The 16559-nt window shown below is 39.7% G+C and overlaps 1 protein-coding gene across 1 annotated transcript in view; it reads left to right on the top strand.

The window, feature by feature from the left end:
- Positions 1-16559, top strand: part of Atxn10 (ataxin 10) — a 151856-nt gene that overhangs the window by 19089 nt on the left and 116208 nt on the right. The window contains exons 2-3 of the mRNA XM_041672603.1: positions 3680-3871; positions 7000-7082. Of these exons, the coding sequence (XP_041528537.1) occupies positions 3680-3871; positions 7000-7082 (275 nt within the window). The remainder of the gene's footprint in view (positions 1-3679; positions 3872-6999; positions 7083-16559) is intronic.

Genomic DNA, 16559 nt, shown 5'->3' with positions numbered 1-16559 from the left:
ATCTAATAGGAACGTCTAACGGCTGAAGTTTAATTGTCTCCATAAGCACTCTGCCTTCTGCCAATGAAGTAGCTAAGCTTCTTAAAGCCTTTGTGAATATTTTTGTTAGTTTGGTTAAAGTAGAACTGACAGCGATTATTATTAATACTGTTTGTCATATGGGGACGACTGACTGATCTTTACCAGCTATTTCATTGTCATTAATCATTACATATTTAGATGCATTACATTGTCCTGACTGTGAACACAGACGGTGCAGAACTGTAATGCCAAGTAGTTTTCTTTCAAGACTGTGGAGAAGGGAGAGTAGTGGGGAGAGGTGAATGCTTTTACTGTTGTTGAGAAGAACATCTTTGTCCTCATCTAATAGATAGTATTCATGTTTGTATTATTTCAGGTAGGATTAATTGAATCCATAGCTATTTGCCATAAGACTCTGCAGGAATTTTTTTGTCTCAGCTTTTGTAGAGGGAAACAAACATTTAAGGCATATTCTCCATCTTTGTGAAGTTTAAAATACAGTCAGTTTGAGCTATAGACTCTCCTTACAATTAATCTGTTGTAGTAACTAATGGGGAAGGAGAAATGAAATATGCTAAATAGGAATCACAAGACATCTGCCTACATTAGAGCCACGTCTTACAAGGTGACTGCTTTTCTAGTTTCTGCATCTAGAATAGTGGGAAGAAAAAGAATTAAGTTAATGTTTCTTAGGTACTGCCTCCATGTGTACCGACTTCCCTGGATAACACGGTGCAGGCCTGGACCACTTTCCTTGTACCAGATGTCCTTGTTGTTTAAGGTAGAAATTTGAAAATCTGTTAGTGGTGCAGTGGACTAGGAATACAAGAGCCAGCTTGTCTCTAGTTTGCAGGAGTACAGAGTTCAGGGCGTACAGATTGGAGTGGTTGATGAGTTTCACCAGGGATATGGTCTTCAAGAGATTTCTGAAAAAGGAGGTGTTTAGGCAGAGGGTGTAGCTCAGTGGTAGAATAGTTTCCTTAGAATAAGAACCACAGACCAAGTTCTTGAGGGCAAAGAACTGGGTGGGGACAGTGTGACAAGTGTATGTTGGTGGAAGGGCACAGAATGTTGGGAGTGCATGGCGCTTTCAGGAACCCATGGGTCTAGAACCTGGGGGCAGCAAATAACAATGATCACTTTCCCGAATTATTTTTTTTCATTCTACAAACACAAGTTATTTTGTATCTGACATTTGTTCCATGTGAGCTTACTGTGAAGGAGCTATTTATGGTTATTTGGGTTTCAGGAATCTTTTGAAGGGTCTTCAATTCCATTTTATTTGTTGCTATTAAAGTATAATAAGGACCCAGTGCATCCATGACAAATGGATTTGTAAAACTGGGAATTATATTTGTAGGTTAGTTAATGAACTTAACTGTTCTATGCATTATAGAACATCATTGTTCTTGAAAATAACTATCTTCTTCAGTCTGTCACCATAGTTTATTCCAAAACATGTGCTGCTTCAGTTGTCAGTTTTTAGTAAAGCAGGTGGTAAGAGGTCGAGGGATGCCTGATCTTCTAGGAAGACTGTTCCTTGTGGACAGTGGCATCTGTGAAGGACCAGCTGAAAGAATTAAGACTGGTTCCATCATCACAGGTGTGAATCACACCTCTTAGCCACCTGAGGAGAACAGAGAAATTACTGTAGATTATTCCAGTTGTAGAACTGTTTTCTTACTATTTTTGCGCTACTAAAGTTTGAACCTAGAACTTTCAGGCTCGTCAAATGTGGTGCAGCAGCCCTTTATTTTTATTTGTAAGACCAAATAATAAATGTTGAAACTCTGCATCAGAACACATACAGGTAATTAGGTTTAACTTTGTCGTGAAAATTTGTGATACTCTTGTCATCCTCCAATGCTTCATCCTCTTGAGTATTTTCTCTAGCATATTCTTAATCCTTAATGCTATCACGGGAGTGCTAGTAAATGTTCATTTTTAAAATTTTCCTGCCGGTATCGTCAGCAAAAATGTGTTACATAAATGATTGCTTGTTATAGTTGCCGAGGCAGGTGAATTTCACTTTTTTGTTTGGTCACTAAGTTGCTAAAACACTGGGTGCAAGTTTTATGACCTGTCCGTGGAGCTAGTGCTGACTGGAGGGACGAGGTTGCAGGCAGATGATTGTGTGTGTTTCTTAGTTTCTAATTAGTTAATCAGTACCCTGCCTCTTTCCTGAAACAAGTTTCAGGTACCTTAAAATTAAATAAATTTTAAAAAAGGTAAGGGAAGAGGGTAGAGTTGTAGGTCATTGGCAGTTGCTTAGCATGTGGGAGGCTCTGAGTTTTGCCTCCTGTTTATGTCTTAGAGATAAGTGAGGAAATTGGGGAGAAGAGAAAAGCAGATAAAGTGGAATTCAGACTGTTGTGAAACATGAGCTGTATATTTGCCTCTGGGTTTATCAGAGATCCAGCCATAGGAAAACATAGAATTTCTGTGTCTATAAGACTGAAAGATACCACATAATACATAAGAAGCCATGGCTGTGTCCCCTGGTCCTGGAAAGGAAGGGACATTTATGGAATGTCTTTGATGATGTCCAGGCAGCACAAGGTTGTTATTAGTTTGGAGTTTCTGTGGTCTGGCTTAATCCTGTCATTCTACATTGAGGACAGAGGAGAGTTCTCAGGGATGGTCAGGACTGTCCCTAAGAGTTTCTTAAATATCTGACATATCTAACTGCTAACGTGGCAGGTTTTCTTCAGTCTGTTTATTTATGTATCGAGACAGAGTTTTCCTGTGTAGCCCTGCTCTGTAAACCAGGCTGACGTTGAACCTGCCTCTGCCTCCCAAATTCTGGGATTAAAGGCGTGTGTCACCCAGTTTTTCTTCTGTCTTTAAAAGCAGATTACTGTTTCTTTAGGGGATTTATGAAATGAGGAAATTGACTTTCATTTAGGTACCAGATTACACCAAAAAAAAATTTTTTTTTCATCTTAAGAGCCCTGGAATGATAGTAGGCTATACTTATGCGTGAGAGAAGCATGCCACGACTGAGGTGCTGAGAATGCAGCTGTAGGTCATCTTTCTGCTGGACACTCATCCTCATGGGAGCTGGCACACTACAAACTTCTGTTCCTCTCTCCTACCCTCTCACGTATAAAGTTTGGTGTGGTTGTTGCTGGCTTCATGGGATCTAAAGAGAAGAGTGACAGTGTTCTCTTGTCCTCTCCATAGTCCTTCTAGAATATTGTTTCCCATAACCCAGTGCAAGGCCCATAGTGGGTAGTGGCAGATCCATAAGCAAGAGACTTCATCTGTACTGGATTTGGATTGTCCTGGGGAATGCAAGTACTGGAACCAAAGAACTTTAATTGGAATTGTGGCTCTGGCATTCATTGGCCAGATGATGTGGGCAAGCAACTCCTTCTCTTACATTGCCCATAGAATGGAGAGGACAGGGTTAAGACATTTCAGTGGTGGAGTGAGAGAACTCATGTAAGGACGAACAGCAGTGCCCCACACGCCGTGGCTACACAGTCTGCACTGCAGCTCATAACTTCTGTTTCATAATGAAGGAGCTGGAATAGGCAAACCTAGATTCCCCTGCCTCTGGAGTAGGTAAAGCAGTGTTGGGGATGGGACATTTGGAAATCGGTCAGTATATCCCATGTACCCCCCCATCCCGGTTATAACAACTCTCTTTTTCCAGGGAAACAGCACCCAGAACAATCTTCCAGAGAGTCCTGGATATCTTAAAGAAATCAACTCATGCTGTTGAGCTGGCCTGCAGGGATTCTTCCCAAGTGGAGCACCTGGCTTCCAGTCTTCAGCTAATCACTGAATGCTTCAGATGTCTTCGGAATGCGTGTATAGAGTGTTCTGTGAACCAGAACTCTATCAGGTAGTGACACTCATCCCCCCGAGTGCTTTTTATATGTTGGCTAACATTTTGGCTTTGTAGCATTACCTGTTGTTTTTACAAAACTGACCTTTACCTCTACAGGAAAACATCCTTTATTTCTTGTATTCTCTTGTTTAACCAGAGGGATTATTCAGCTTTCCTGTTCGTAATTTGTAACTTAAAATATTTGATACTTCATATGACAGTGATTTGAGTTTGGCATTGGTTCCCTATCTCTTGGTTTGGCTTGCCCAAGTTCACATGTAGTTTTTGGCCTTCTTTTAACTGTAAATGTTTCAGTTAGCCTGTATTTACATTGAGCAGGAATATTTCATAAGTTCCTGAGATTATCTGTTTTAAGACTCCAAGCTTGGAGCCCTTTCCGTCTGTCTTAGGCTGTGTCTGTTTTTGGGAAGTGTTAAGTACTGATCAGAGGATGCTCTCTGTTGCTCTTTGTGTTGTACAGCTTTTACACCTAGAACCCAGCTTCTTTCCCTTGCTTTTTGTTCCTTTTTTTTTGAATAGGGTTTCTCAGAGACAGGGTTTGTCTGTCTTGAACTTACTCTATACCAGGCTGGTGTCCAACTCAGAGATCCACCTGCTTCTGCCTTCCAAGTGCTGGGATTAAAGGTGTGCACTGCTGTGCCTGGCTTTCCCTCTTACTTTTATAGAATCAACTACTATTAATTTTTTTTAAGAATATTTTACTTGAAATGAAGTTGGAAGTCACAAGTAGGATGTTCACCTTTCTTTCCTGGATTTGCATCTAGACAGGGCCTCAAGGCCTCTCTATTACTGTTGTGATGGGTTAAGTTGAGCTGGTCCAGAAGACATTTGATTCCCTTGGCTGCTTAGACAGTCTTATACCTGAGGCTTTGATATGATTAATGAGATTTTTAAGATGAAAGGAAAGGAGGAAAAGGTGGTGTTGTTTTAATGTCAATGCTAAAGCAAACCTGCCATCTCTTTATAGAAAATGGATAGAAATGGCAATAATCTTGCTAATCATAGTTAATACTTTGATTTTTTTAAATAATTAAATTTTAAAACATTTTTAATGATTTGTTTTTTTATTTTTGTGTCTGTGTATCTGCCACATATGTATTATAGGTGCTCATGGAGTCCAGATAGGGGAGTGGGATCCTCTGGAGTTGAACTTGGATCTTATAGAAGAGTCGCAAGTGCTCTTAACTGCTGATCCATCTCTCCAGCCCAATACCAGTATTTTAAAACATAATGTTATGTTCTGGAAACATTGGCCAGAATGCCAGTTTCTTTTGTACTTTCCCAGGTGGGAAAGTCCAGGGCAGGGACTTGAAGCTGAGGGTTCCACGGTAGGGTTCCCTCAGTTTTAGTAATTCACAGAACTCAAGAAAGGTTTCTGGTCATTATAAAAGGTATGTACTAGGAACATCCAGGTAGAAGAATATGCACAGGACAAGGTATAGGGTGGGGGGTGATGTTTCTGTGTCCTCTCTGGTATGCCTGGTATCCTGGCAGTTTGATGTACTCATCAACCTTCAGGTGGCCCCAGACTCCAATGTTATTTATTTATTTATTTATTTATTTTGATTTTTCGAGACAGGGTTTCTCCGTAGCTTTTGGTTCCTGTCCTGGAACTAGCTCTTGTAGACCAGGCTGGCCTCGAACTCACAGAGATCCGCCTGCCTCTGCCTCCCGAGTGCTGGGATTAATGTTATTTTTTTTAATGGAGTTTTCATTATATAGACATGGTTAATTTAAATCATTGCTTTTGGGTATTAAATTCAGTTTTTATCTTGCTTGCCTCTCTGAGACTGAAAGTTGGGTCTTCTGGCAGCAAGGACACCATTCTGAAGCTGTGTCTGAGTTGCTTTTAGAGCATAAACTCAGATGTGATCAGAAGGTGTTCCTATCATTCAGGGAAGTAGAAGGGTTTTAGGAACACCACACCAGGTGCTCAGGACAAAGACCAACCACAGATTGCATCATTACTGTGTCTCTTGCCAATATAAGGTCACTTAAAAACAAATAAACTGATAAGGAGTTTAGGTTCTTTTGCTATCCTAGTTCACCCATTGATCTTAAACATTCACATTATTCATGTTCAAAATACGTTTTTGTGCTATCCTAAGGTCTCCCACATTCTAAACCCATTATAGTGTCAGCTCATGTTCAGAATGCCTTCTAGGCCTCATTAGCTAGAAGTCCCACATCTAATCCTCTGGATTATCTAAGTTACATATGAAACTGTATAGTAATCCATCTTGGGACAAAGTTCCTCTTTATCTGGGACCCGTAACACTAGAAAATAAGTATCTTTTCTCAAATACAGTAGGCAGAAGATCACAGTACACTGGCAGTTTGAGGCATTTCTTTTTTCTTTCCTTTCCTCACAGCTGTAGGATGTTGTCCAAGGACTCTTGGCACTACATAGCAGAGATCCCCATTCCTGTAGTCTCTAATAACATGTTCTCATTTCCTTCCAAACGTTGCCAGCTGTGCCTTTATGTGTGTGTTTCTACCAGAAGTCTGTCTAAGGCACTGTGATTTTTGTCCATGTGTCTTAGGGTTCTTTTAGCCTTTGCCCGCTGACCAGAGTCTCTTCCCTTTTCAGGGATTTGTACAGCAGCCCCCACCAATGCTTTGTCAGAGATCTGTGTCACTTTGCTTTTGTTACAGTGACATACTACCAAAATCTTAAATACAATACATTTATTATCTTATGAATTGGGAGTTCGACAGTCCATAAGGGGTTGGCATAGATAGTACTTTCTAGAGGCTTCTGTGACAGAATCAGTTTCTTTGCCTTGACAGCTTTCAGTTCTACCATTTTTCTTGGCATATGGCCTCCTTTCTCTTAGTTCCAACTTTCTTGTGTTTCTGTAATGAGCCTAGTGATATATTGGATTCCATTTAACTCAGGACAATCCTTCCATCTCAAGATTACTGATTTGGTCTTGTCTGAAAAGTTCTCTTTACTAGATACGGTAATAATTAGATATGCACATCTCTGGAAGCTGTTGTTCTGCCTGCTGTAGGAACTGTTGATAGGAATAGTCTCAGCATATACATTAAATTAGCATTTGAAATTCAGTATTAGAGAAAAGCATGTATTTAATTTAATTTTGTCTTAAAATTTAATACAGGAACCTGGATACAATTGGCGTTGCTGTTGATTTGGTTCTTCTGTTTCGTGAACTTCGAGTGGAACAAGACTCTTTACTAACAGGTAATGTGCAATATAATTAATGGATTATTATCTTGAAAAATGTTTAAAGCTAATGCTCTGAGTGTTTAGTCATTCACTGAAGCATGTTCTGTATTTCATGGAATGTTAAAGAATTACTGTGAAGGAAATTTACTGTGACTTCCTTTCTGTCCTGTTGTAGGCTGACTTGTCTCTTCCCAACTTCTTACACTGAAGCTTCTCTTAGTCTGCTTGGGCTGCTGCAGCAAAATACTTTAGCTTAGTTAATTAATGAAAGCAGGTATTTATCAGCCTAGAAGGCTGGGAGGCTCAGGATCAGGATTTCAGCATATTTATTATGTGGTAGGGGCTTGCTCTCTGACTCAATGAAGGTGCTTTCTTGCTGTGTCCTTACATAGTAGAGCGGCAGAAGGAACTCTTGAACTCTTGTAAGGGGCACTAACTGCGAGATCTAGTTACCCCTCACAGTCCCCATTGCTTACTACCAACACTTTGGAGATTTGACAATCAGCATATGAATTTTAGAAGGACACAAACATTCAGACCATAGCAAAATCCTAACCTCCAGTGGCCAGAATATGACTTTATTTGAAGACAAGATTTTACAGGAGGTTATTAAGGTACAGTGAAGAAATTTGGTGTCTTCTTGAGAAAAGGATAGTAGAACACATAGGTGAACACTATATGAAGACACAGGAAGCAGATTGCAGACTATTGTCAAGAAGAGAGGTGTCAGGAGACATTAGCACTGGTGGCATCTTAATCATGGACTTGTAGTCTCTAGAATGGTAGAAGGTAATTGTTTGAAGCTGTCTAGTTTGTGGTTCTTTGCAGTAGTAACCTGGGGTGTCTGATGCCTTGCCTTGTGTTACTTAGAAATGTGACAGACACTGCTTTTGGTTTGAATATGAACGCCCTTCACAGACTCCTGTGTTTGAACACTTGGTCCTTAGCTAGTGGCACTGTGTCGTGAGGTTGGACATGGAGTCTAACTGGCTGATATAGCGCCATATGGGGCAGGGCTTACAGCTTACAGTCTATCTCTAGTTCTCCCTGAGATCTCTGCATCCTGATTGATCAGGCAATGTATCCTGTTACGATTTCCACTACTCTAGCCACGCTGCTCCAATTGTCACTGTTATTTCTCCTCCACAATGGACTGTGTCATCTTAAACCCTGAGCCAAAATAAATCCTTCCTCCCATCAGTTACTTCTTTCAGGTATTTTATTGCAGTGAAAATAAAAGTAACTAATATGGGTGTGATTCCAGCAGTGACCAGAGCAGATACCTCTGCCCCCAGGAACTCACATTCCAGTGAGGAGACCTGGATATGTTAAGTCTGTTAAGTCAGATTGCAGTCTAGTATCACTCACCTCTATGATTCCTTTTGTTGCTTATGAGAAGAGAGTCCCACCTCTAGTTCTTACCTATCCATTGGGAATAGGGTGTCAGGTAGCATTAATGTAAACATGCCTTATGTAAAACGGGAGTTAAGAGACTAGTCAGTCCATTATCTAGTGTGACAGAAAGGGAAGGTAGCTCTTCTTAACAGCTCTTGATGTGGGATTAAGAACAGTGCTCAGCTTCTTAGCTTGAAAGACTGGAAGGCTATTAGACTATTTTGAAGACATTGAGTTTTCTGTATTAGTAGGGTTATTGCTTCTCCGTTGCACAAAGATTATTATCTTACCACATCATTAAGTTAAAAATAAAGTTTTTATATATGATCTTCTTCTCTAAGGAAATGAGATATTATGAGTAAATGTAAATTATTTGATGTAATCTTAATGTAAGTATCCATGCTTATTAGATATACTAGGTTATGGGTTAAAGTAATTGTTGTAATAGACAACACCCTTACCATATGTAATATAAATACTTCCCTTCAGGGGGAAGTTTAACCATTTAAAATAGATTTGATTTACAATTATTTCTTAACTCCTGTTTTTATATAATACAAGGCATTTATTTCATTTCAGATTCATTTTACAACAATTTTGGGGTCTTAATATTTGATTTAGTATCCGTCTTTTAAATCTTAAGTCAGTTACCTGGTGTGACAGAAAGTGATGGTTCCTTAAAGTTACCTACATTGTCTAAGAGTTTATAGATGACATCTCGGCTCTAAACTTTTCTGAGTGGCAGTATTTTAAGAGGTTGATAGGACATAGAATTTATTTGTTAAGTATTTTAAAGATGTTTAGTATTAAAGGTATTTTTTTGTAGCTCTGCTTTATGATGAGGACTTGGTACTCAGAGTTGGAGGATTTAAAAACAATGATAAAGTAACGGGTTTCATTGTGTTGTGTGGAGAAATCAGTCTGTAATTCAGCCACTGTTCAGATGCAGACCATTTTGTAATTGCTGGAAAACAGTGATAGCTGTCTATGGAAAACATATCAGCTGTCTGTTGGTTGATTTCTTCTAGTGGTGTATTTGTTCGGCAAGTGCTATGACTCGGAGCTATTAGAGGGGAGCTAGCCCCTCCCCTTAAAACCTTGGGTACTAGCCCCACCCACCCTCATTGAAGATTTCTTTTGCAATTATGCCATTTGTTCTCAGCATCACATGCGCTCCTCTGCCCTCCCGCATCCTTATCGTCATGTTGTACATTCTCTTGCTTTCCACCATAAAGCTTCTGTCCTTGATTCTGCATTCCCCTCTTTCTTTTTTGTGCTATCCCAAATCTCCTGTGCAAGACTTATTTTATTTTTGTGCAAAATATGGTTAATGATTGTTTCATCCTTTCTTCATTGAGTTGGATAACATACGAAAAATAGGAAGGGGAAGATTCTAAAAATGCTTTTATAGCATAGCTATGTGGTGAAGGAATACATTGATTGATGTTAGAGAATAGATCCTTGTGGTTTTTTTTTTTAATTTATTTATTTTTTTAATTTTGGTGGTGCTGAGAATTGAACTTTGGGCTCTAGTATGGTAGGAAAGCCTCTACCACTGAGCTATATTGCTAGCCTTAGTCTTGTCTTTTAAAGGACACATTAAGAGTTGTTTATAATTTAGATAGCTTCAATACTATCAGTTTAACTAATTGATTTTCCCCCTGGTAGTACTGGGGTAAACTTAGTGCCTTGGGCATGCTAGGCAATCATTTTATCATTTAGTTTTGTCTCCCAAGTCATTGACTTAACATAAAACTATCTGTTTTAAAGTGAACGGTTGAGTGGCATTTAGAACAGTCTAATATTGTGCAACCAATACCTTTACAAAATTAAAAATGTTTTCTTATACTCAAAGGTATAAGGAAAGCAATTCCTCTCTCTTCCTTCTCCCTGCCTCTGGTGTTTACAATTTTATGTTCTGTCTCTGTAAATTAATTTATTCTGGATATTTCATATAAATGGAATTGTAGAGCTACATGGCCCTTGGTCTGATTTCTCTTATTTTTGAGGTTCAGTCACATTCTAGCATGCATCTGAATTTTGTTCTTTTGGATTGAATAATACTGTATTGTTTTCCATTCATCAGTTGATGAACACAGGCTGTTCTCACCTTTTGGCAATGATGAATAACACTTTGAATGTGTACATGTATTTGGTTGAGTGCCTGTGTTCAGTTCTTTGGAGTATGTGCCTAGGATTAGAATTGTTGGGCCTGAGTATTACCATGTTGAGGATTCATTCTGTCTCTGTGTTTTTGTCTGCCTTTCTACTTTCTTCTTTCTGTCTCTGTCTGTCTGCCTGTCTCTGTCCATATTATGTGTGGGTGTCTACAGAGGTCACAGGAGGACTTTGGATCCCCTGGAGCTAGAATTACAGGTGATTCTAAGTTGTCTGACATGGGTGCTAGGAACTGAATCTTGTCAGTCCTCTGCTAGAGCAGCATGTATTCTTAACTGCTGAGCCCTCTTTCCAGCTCCTGTTTTGGGGAGCCACTAAACTGTTTGTCAATAAGTGGAGCCATTTACATTTAATCACCAGTGTCTGTTCTAATTTCTTCATATCCTTGCTGACACTTTCAGTTTTTTGGTTTAAGTCATCCTTGTGGGTAGAAAGTAATGTGTGGTTTTTATTTGCATTTCCCAAATGACTAATGATGATGAATATTTTTTCATGTATGTATTGGGCATTTATAAAGTTTTGGAGAAATGTCTGTCTGAATCCTTTGCACAGTTTCTTTTTCTTGATTGTGGTTGTGTTTTATTGCTGAATTGTAGAAGTTACTTGTATAATATATTGTAGATATGAGGGATTATGCTAAGTCTGCAGATTAGTTTGGGAAGAGTTGCCATGTTGACAACATTGGGTCTTCTAGTCCATGAAATGAAAGCAGTTGTGTGTTTTTTGTTTTTTGGGTTTTTTTTTTTTTTTTTTGACTTCAGCTTTCTGTTTTAAGTAGCTGACCGGTATTCTGTGGCAGAATTGGAAGAGAGACAAGGAGGAAAAGGAAAGTTTGTGGTATTTCTCACCACCTCTAGGAAAGGAAAGCCCCTGGTTTTTATTTGGAATTCAACAGTGACATTTGCATTTAATAAGAAGCTCAGAAGTTATTTTCACAGTGCTGCAGTTCAAACCCAATGAAATAGCATTATAAAAAAAGTGTTCTGATTTCACTATCTGTTAATTCTTTCTCTGAGAACCTTATTTTAGGGAGATTGTTGTCAGGGTAACTGTGCCAGTTTTTTGTTACTGCTTCTGAGGTAAGAACTGTAATTATATTGTCAAAATAATATTTAGAGTATTATTTTCAGGCAATAATTGCAGTGGTCTGACAAATATATTATGGTCATCAAATTTTATGTAAACACAAGTATGAGTTATTTTAATTGAGCTATTGATGTTGTTTTTGGCATATATTCTTTCCTAATCTGTAAAAATAATGCTGGCATTTTTTAGGGGCTTTGCACTATTCTTAGTGTTTACATAAAGATCAGTTGATAAGCTGTTTGGTAAAGTAAACTGTTATTTTACTTGCCTGCAGTCTTCTTGCTTGAGCCTAGGCATCTGTAAGTCTTTTCTTTCCCAGAATGGTGTTTTGAATTTTCAGAGTTTTTTTTTTCCTGCCTTTCTTTCTTTCTTTCTTTCTTTCTTTCTTTCTTTCTTTCTTTCTTTCGAGGAGCTCCTGTTCTGCTTGACTGTCAGGTCAGAGTATCCCTTTCCCTCTTTTTGCATGTTAAATTTGAGTATTATAATCTGAAGTATTTAGTAAAACTATTAGTATCTTTTAAAATTATGGCTTATCTGGAAAAAAGGTTGATACTTTTATATTATAGACATACAATAAGCATTTATAATAGAACTTTTAAAAACTTAGAAAAGTAGACAGAAGAAAATATAATTCTATGAGCAGGCTGTGAGAAGCCCTTGAGTTTTAGTTTTGGAGTTCTTGGTGCATTATTTTCTTTGAGTACTTTTAAGAATTGAGTGTTTGTCCCTCCTTCTGCTCCTCATTGGGACCTTGGGAGCTCAGTCCAGTGCTCCAGTGTGGGTCTCTGTCTCTATCTCCATCCATCACCAGATGAAGGTTCTATGATGATATGCAAGATATTTGTCAGTATTACTATAGGATAGGGTCATTTCAGGTTCCCTATCCTCAGCTGCCCAAGGAACTAACTGGGGACCTCGGCTTGGGCATCTGGGAGCCACTCTAGGTTCAAGTCTCTTGCCAACTCTAAGGTGGCAATGAGGAGCAGAAGGAGGGAGAACATGAGCAAAGAAGTCGGGACCACGAGGGGAGCACCCACCCACTGAGACAGTGGAGCTGATCTATTGGGAGCTCACCAAGGCCAGCTGGACTGTGACTGAAAAAGCATGGGATAAAACTGGACTCTCTGAGCATGGCGAACAATGAGGGCTGATGAGAAGCCAAGGACAATGGCACGGGGTTTTGAACCTACGTAATGTGCTGGCTTTGTGGGAGCCTAGCCAGTTTGGATGTTCACCTTCCTAGAAATGGACGGAGAGGGGAGGACCTAGGACTTACCACAGGGCAGGGAACCGTGACTGCTCATTGGACTGGAGAGGGAGGGGGAGAGGAGTGGGGGGAGGGGGAGAAGGGTGGGAGGATGGGGAGGGAAATGGGAGGCTGGGAGGAGGTGGAAACTTGTTTTTTTTTTTTTCTCCTTTTCTCAATAAAAAAATGGAAAAAAAAAAAGAATTGAGTGTTTGAACCTTGGCCACAGTTTTGTAGGAAGCTGCCAGGCTCCTGGGTTCTTCCAGCCCAGCGCTCCTCCAGTTCCTGGGGCGTACCTATAGCTCGACCCATGTGCTGCCTCAGTGTTGCTTCTCTTTTAATCCTATATTACATTTTCTTGTTTAAAATCACTGACTTACTCTCTGCTTACCATGACTGGTTTAGAGGTTACTGTTCTCGGAGGCTCCTACTCGATACCACTTTTCCCTACTGGTCTCTCTTCCCTCCCTTTGTCCCCTCCATCCACTCTGCTAGTAAGGGTGCTAGAGGAGACAGCAACCACTGCGTAATTTGAATAGGATTTTTTTTTGTGTGTATTTGCATATGAGCTGGGTCTTTGCTGTTCAACCTACATTGATGTTGAACTCGTTATTCTCCTGTTTCCACTTCCTATATGCTGGGGTTTTAGGCCTATACACCATACCCAGTTGTGTAGTAAGTAAGATTTAATGTAAAGAGTTGCTGTCATAAATTAATGGCATTGACTGGTAAGAAATAGTGAGAATCAGGAGTTCAGAATTGTGGATAATCCCAGGGCTCAGGCGGGGCCTCCCTGACCTCGTCTTCAGTCTGAGACCCTTGGGGTGATTGCACTCCTGGCTCCTTGGCTCATTGCAGAGCAGGTACTGAGAGGTAGGGCTGTTGAGCATGGTGGAAGTCCACCCTGGGGAAGTGTTAGTCTCTTAAAATTGTTACTTACCTGAACAAAGGTAGGTATTTTTATATTATAAACACTCAATAAGCATTTATTATAGACTAATTTTTAAAAAACTCGGGAAAATAGACCGGAAATAAGTAATTCTGTGAACAGGCTGTGAGAAACGTTTGAGTTTTAAATTTTTTATTTTTTAAGTATTTTATCTGTTGGTATAAACAGGAATTTGGTGTTCAGTTTCTTTGTTATGTTAACTAATTCAGGTTTTGGGTTCTGGCTATTAGCCCTGCTGATGCCATGCTTTGTGAGAATTGGGCCTGGAGAAACTGCTCCCTAGAACAGAGCATAGGAGGAGGTCCCTAGGAGGAGTAAATCGTGGTGACAGTGCTGTTAGCAGAAATGTCTTGAGGGTCTGACACCTTTATTTTCATAGAACAGACATTAAAGTTTTATTTGGAGCTGGGAGGCAAAATCAAGAACTGGGGGTATCTACTTAAGTCTGTTTTGACTGTGTCCTATTGTTAATGCTCATGGACTCTGGAACCTTTGGCTCCTACACCCTCACCACATGCTGTTTCTAACTGTGTAAATTGTGCCAGTCTAGTTGGTGTGGAGTAAGCCTCCTGGTTTGCTCATGGTATTGAGTTCTTTTTCATCCCTGTCTACCCGTTTTAGACCATACCCCCTTTTTTTTTCACAAAACATTTTTTTGGTCTGTTTTTCTGTTGGCTGATATCTCTTTTTATAATGGTGAATAACCAAGTTCTGTGGCATATGCCTTTAATCCAGGAGGGCAGAGGCAGGTAGCTCTCTTTGAGTTCAAGTTCAATCTGGTCTACATAGTAAGTTCTAGGACAGCCAGAGCTACATAGTGAGACCCTGTCTTGAGAAAAAAAATGGTATATAAGAGCTCTTTGAATATACTGTGAGTCTAAAAGTAGTTGTATATTTCATATATCTTCCTATTCTGTGGCAATATTTCTGTTTTCCATGGAATCTTCTGAGAAAAAGTTACTTAGTTTTGACATTTATTACTATCTTTTCCAATGGATTCAAAGACTCTCCAATTTTTAAAACTTCTTGATTTTGACACTTCATAATCAGGTGAGGGGTTGGGATGGAACTTTCTGTCTTGTGTGAGGAAGTATGGCATTGTCAGGTTTTCTGTTCTGACATCCAGGCACTGAAGTAATAAGAGCGGCGGGGCTGTGTTCCCAGCACCCCAGCCGCCTGCTCGGCTAGCTTATGCTCCGAAATAACAACACACAAACTGTATTCTTTTAATCACTGCTTGGCCCATTCTCTTCTAGGCTAATTCTCACATATTAATTTAGCCCATTTCTAATCATCTGTGTGTAGCACCCCAAGGTGCGCTTACCGGGGAGATTCTAGCCTATGTCCATCCTGGGTCGGAGCTTCATAGCGTGTGTCTGCCCAGGAACCAGGAGTACGGCGTCTCTGCTGAGGTGTCTGCTCCGGAGAGCAGAGCTGTGGAGTCTGACCTCACTTCCTCTTCCTCCCAGCGTTCTGTTCTGTTTACTCCTCCCACCTATCCTCTAACCAATAAAATGGGCCAAGGCAGTTCCTTTATTAGCTAATGACCAATGACCTTCCTCCATCAAGGCACCCTACTTCTAATTCTTGTATAGACCATTGTTTATCTACAGTTTGCTGCTGATACCCCTGCCATCACTCATTGGGTCTCTGTTTGTTCCTATCTCAGTTCCACCCTGTGGTGGTACCTTCATTAGCTGAACTAGCTGGAGACTGAACGCAGATCTTCTTTTTACTCTTCACCAATAACATAGGTATTAAAAGCCCTTAATGTCTTCATATAAGTTTTAAAATGGTTTTATTAAACTTCCTACAAATATGTATGGCCTCCAGGATGTGGAATGACACATACGTGTGTGTGTGTGTGTGTGTGTGTGTGTACTCGCCTACTTGGATCTAGACTGACAGTTACATTTAATCTCTAGATAGAAACTCAGCCACATAACTCTGGACCTATGATAGTTCTTCCCTTCTGCTTTAATGCCTCTGTCTAATTTTGTAGTTTCCTCGTTGGTATGTGCCCACCACTGCCACTTGTATCTTGGCACTTAAAATCATTTTCTTTTTAGATTTGTTTATGTATATGATGATTTTGCCTGCATGTATGCTATGTACCCTGTGGAAGTTAGAAGAGGAGGTCCAAGCCCCTGAAACTAGGTCCACAGTTGGCTGTGAGCTGCCACGTGGATGCTAAGAACCCTGGGTCCTCTGCAAGAGCAGCCAATGCTCATAACTACTCATCTCTCCAGCCCTATATCTTGGTACTTTTATAATGGCGTCCTTGTCCTGTTCCCATGCCATCCTCTCTTACTGAAGTTTGAGACTGGAGCCTATACGTGTTATACGCTTATACGTGTTAGGCAAATGTATCACTGTTTGTGTCCCTTAGCCCAGTGCCACTATGCTTGGTTGTTTTCTGCCTGCTTGTAGAAATATATATATATATATATATCATATATATATATATCATATATATATGATATATATATATATATATGATATATATATATATGATTGACTTTGGTGAAGCAGCTTTTGTAAGCTCTTTTTAAAATTTGTAAACTTTATTATAAAAAAGCCTTACAAATAAATACACTTTCTCAAGAGTGTAGACAATTTACACATTTAAAATAATCTA

This window comes from Microtus oregoni, unplaced genomic scaffold (genome assembly GCF_018167655.1).
Source record: "Microtus oregoni isolate MIOR12 unplaced genomic scaffold, Mior012 000022F_ref0000154, whole genome shotgun sequence".
NCBI lineage: Eukaryota > Metazoa > Chordata > Mammalia > Rodentia > Cricetidae > Microtus > Microtus oregoni.
Note: the sequence above shows the minus strand (reverse complement) of the source record. Positions and strands in the feature narration are given on the sequence as shown.